Source organism: Arachis stenosperma, chromosome 8, assembly GCF_014773155.1.
Source record: "Arachis stenosperma cultivar V10309 chromosome 8, arast.V10309.gnm1.PFL2, whole genome shotgun sequence".
NCBI lineage: Eukaryota > Viridiplantae > Streptophyta > Magnoliopsida > Fabales > Fabaceae > Arachis > Arachis stenosperma.
The window spans coordinates 19,336,779-19,340,334 of record NC_080384.1 but is presented as its reverse complement, the minus strand read 5'-3'; the positions used below and the strand labels follow the sequence as shown (position 1 = coordinate 19,340,334).

At 28.7% G+C, this 3,556-nt stretch overlaps 1 protein-coding gene across 1 annotated transcript; it reads left to right on the top strand.

Annotated features, from left to right (window-relative positions):
• Positions 1-223: 223 nt before the first annotated feature.
• LOC130945525 (zinc finger BED domain-containing protein RICESLEEPER 1-like) lies at positions 224-2,402 on the top strand. Its single transcript, XM_057874231.1, has 4 exons — positions 224-420; positions 1,193-1,799; positions 1,890-2,208; positions 2,299-2,402. The coding sequence occupies exons 1-4, from the start codon at positions 224-226 to the stop codon at positions 2,400-2,402; spliced, it is 1,227 nt and encodes a 408-aa protein (XP_057730214.1).
• Positions 2,403-3,556: the final 1,154 nt, after the last annotated feature.

Genomic DNA, 3,556 nt, shown 5'->3' with positions numbered 1-3,556 from the left:
CTTAATGTCCATAGTCATCGCTGTAAGTGAATAAGTGATGAACTGATGATGTAGTTAGTACTAAATTACTTATTGATTATGTTTGGTTATTGTTTGAATATTTTTTATTGATTTAAGTATTTTTATGTATTGATATTATTTAGGTTGAGTTGTTGATTTTGCAATGGATAAATCTATCTCTATGGAAGTTAATGGTGGGAATGTAATACAAAATCCTAAAAATATGGAAAGATTTGAAACGGCAGAAGATATTAAAAAGAAAAAGACGAAGGCAGCAACATCTGATGTGTGGAGATATTTCACAAAGTTTGAACCTGGTGATGATGGTATAGATCGTGCTCAATGTAATGGATGCAAACAGAAGTTTAAGGCTGGTGGTAAACAATATGCGACATCGTCACTTAAGCATCATTTAAACAGGTGCGTGAAAATAGACTTTGAAGATATTGGTCAAACTTTGATAGAAATGCAAAATAAAATGGGAACTCTCAAGATAGATAATCATGTATCATGTGAGATGTTTGCTGCCTTTATTATTGATGGTGATGTTCCTTTTTCTATTGTTGATAATAAAAAATTTAGGAATTGGGTAAAATACATCAGTCTAACTCTAGGCCTAATTACTAGAAATACTCTTAAGGAGGATGTGCTGAAAATTTACTCAAGGAAAAAAGAAAAACTTAAAAGTACTTTAGTAGCCATTCCTAATAATAGAGTTTGTTTGACTTCTGATTTGTGGACATCCATCACTACAGAGAATTATTTATGCTCAACTGCTCACTTTATTGATTTAAATTGGAAATTGAAAAGTAAAATTTTGAGTTTTTGTTATATGCCTCCTCCTCAAACAAAATTTGAATTGTCTTCCAAAATTTTTGAGCTTTTAAATGAGTGGGAAATTAAAAAAAAAAGATTATGACTCTTACACTAGATACTGCATATGCTAATGATACATGTCAAGATCATTTGAAAAGTACGTTAAATATACATGATTGGTTGTTGTGTGATGGGAGTTCTTTTATATTTGTTGTTCTGCTCATATCTTGAATCTTATTGTGCAAGATGGATTAAAAATTGTTCATGATACATTGGATAAGATTAGAAAAAGTGTAAAATATGTAAGAGGATCGAAAAGTAGAATGATAAGATTTAAAGAATGTGTTTCAGCGATTCATGGTTTGAATTTTACAAGTGGGTTGCATCTAAATGTTACTACTCGATGGAATTCTACGTACATTATGCTTGAAAGTGTTATAAAGTATCAGAAGGCCTTTGAGTATTTGAAGGCAACTGATCATACTTATAAGCATTGTCCTTCGATTGATGAATGGGGGAGAGCTGAAAGGATATGTGAATTTTTATACCCCTTTTATGAAACTACTAATTTGATTTCTGACACATCTTACCGTACTTCGAATTTGTATTTTCTACAAGTCTATCATATTCAATGTGCTTTGACGGGAAGTTTGAGAAGTGAAGATGAGCTTCTAAGGAGTATGGGAGAAAAGATGATGAACAAATTTAAGAAGTATTGCAAAAAGTATAGTGTCATTCTTGCATTTGGTGCTATTCTTGATCCTAAATGTAAGATTTTTACTTTAGAACTTATGTATGAAGAGATTGATGCTAAGACTGCAAAAGGGAAGGTAGAACACATGAAAAAGAAATTATACAAGCTTTTTGAAAAATTTGACAAAAATTCTCTTTCAACTGTTGAAGCACAAGGACCTAGTATTCAATCTTCATCCATGGTCCATACCCCTGAAAGTGTAAGGAAGAAGCGATTTGCGATTGTTGGTGTAAGTAATGTTTAACATATTTTAATTCTCTTATATTATTAATTATCATTATTCTATCCTAACAAGATGTGATTATTTCTATTTTGTTAGAAATTGATGAAACATAACCATCAAGTTGAGGTCTTTAGTGAAAAGAATTCACTTGATACATACTTGGAGGAGTCACTTTTGTCAAAGGATTGCTTTGAAGATTTAGATGTTTTGGAATTGTGGAAATTATATGAGAGTCGTTATTCGAAGTTATCAATCATAGCACGTGCCTTATTGAGTATTCCAATTACTACGGTTACATCAGAATCTGCCTTTAGTATTGGAGCTCATGTCATTAACAAATATAAAAGTCGAATATTGCCAGAAAATGTTGAGACTGTGATTTGTACTCGCAATTGGAATAAAGGCTTTGTTGATGGTAATTAGATTGTTAGTTACTAATTTAATATTTATATAATATTTAAATATTTATATCTTGTTCTAAATTTAGGTATTCTTCTAATTGTAGATGAAGGTGAAAGTAAAGATGTGAATCCTCAAGGTGTTAGGCAAGGCGGTGTTTCAACTTCTAGATCAGATTCAAATTTTATTGATTTAGAAGTTGATAATTAATTTATGTGTGTTGATTTAAGAATTTTTTTGGATATCTTGTTGATTTATGGATTATATTGTGTGTTTTGTTTTAATTATAGTAGGATTATTTGAAATGGATTTATGTGTAGATTATGTGTTTATTTTATTATTGTTAATTTGTTATGCACTTATGTTTGAGACTTTGAGACTTATTATTTGTTATGTTATTTTTATTATTGTTAATTTTAATTAAAAAGTTATTATGGTTAATTATAAATTTTTTATAGATTAATATTTTAATAATTAATTTAAGATATTATTCTATATCTTAAAAAATTAATTCGATAAAATAATTTTATTATAAAATAAAATAATTGTTAGTACTTAATATGTTAAAATGTTAAAAGTAAATTTTATCATAAAAGAAAAAAATTAGTTAAAAAATATATAAAAAAGAAGAGGCGGACTGGCCCGCCAACTTGACAGTCCGCCCTTTGACAGAGTAGAATAGCAAGTTAAACCCATATTAATTTAGTGAGACAGGTTATTTGGACAGGCTTTGACAGGACATAGCGAATTTGTCCACTTTGTCATGAGACATAAATACAGATATTATGCCCAAAAATACTGGATTAGAAACATTAATAAAAAACATAATTTATATTTATATTTTTTATTATTTTTATAATTTTTTATTATTATATTTTTTTCTTAAATATTTTGTATAAAAAAATTAAAATAAATTAAATTTTATAATTTATTTTTTTATACTTAATTTATTATAGCAAATATTTGGTACACGATTTGTAAGAACAGTCTTGATACGTGAGAATGAGAATAGCATGTGACAAAATTGGTGGTGGGGTAGCCGGTTTGACTAACTATGTTGGAACTTCCAAGCCTTTGGGTTTGTAATTAATGGCAATGAATTGATTAGATACTTACATTAGTGGACATAACTGCACCTTAGGTCACTTGATTTATTATGTGATTCTCATTCCACACTAGTTAAATGGAATAATATAGAGAGGTATGTAAGAATATTCATATACCAAACACACACCCATAAACCCAAGTCAACTAACAAACATTCTACATAATTGCCTTTCATATGCTTATTGTCCCTTTTCTTTTTGTTACGATACCGACTTCACGTCAAGTTGATATTTAATAGCCATTAGATTATTTGATTA

Bases quoted from the DNA above. Each gene is read 5' to 3' on its own strand.
- LOC130945525 (XM_057874231.1), top strand. From the start codon at position 224: ATGGAAAGATTTGAAACGGCAGAAGATATTAAAAAGAAAAAGACGAAG. The intron at 1,800-1,889 runs GTAAGTAATGTT...CTATTTTGTTAG, and splicing joins AGCGATTTGCGATTGTTGGT to AAATTGATGAAACATAACCA. The intron at 2,209-2,298 runs GTAATTAGATTG...TTCTAATTGTAG, and splicing joins GAATAAAGGCTTTGTTGATG to ATGAAGGTGAAAGTAAAGAT.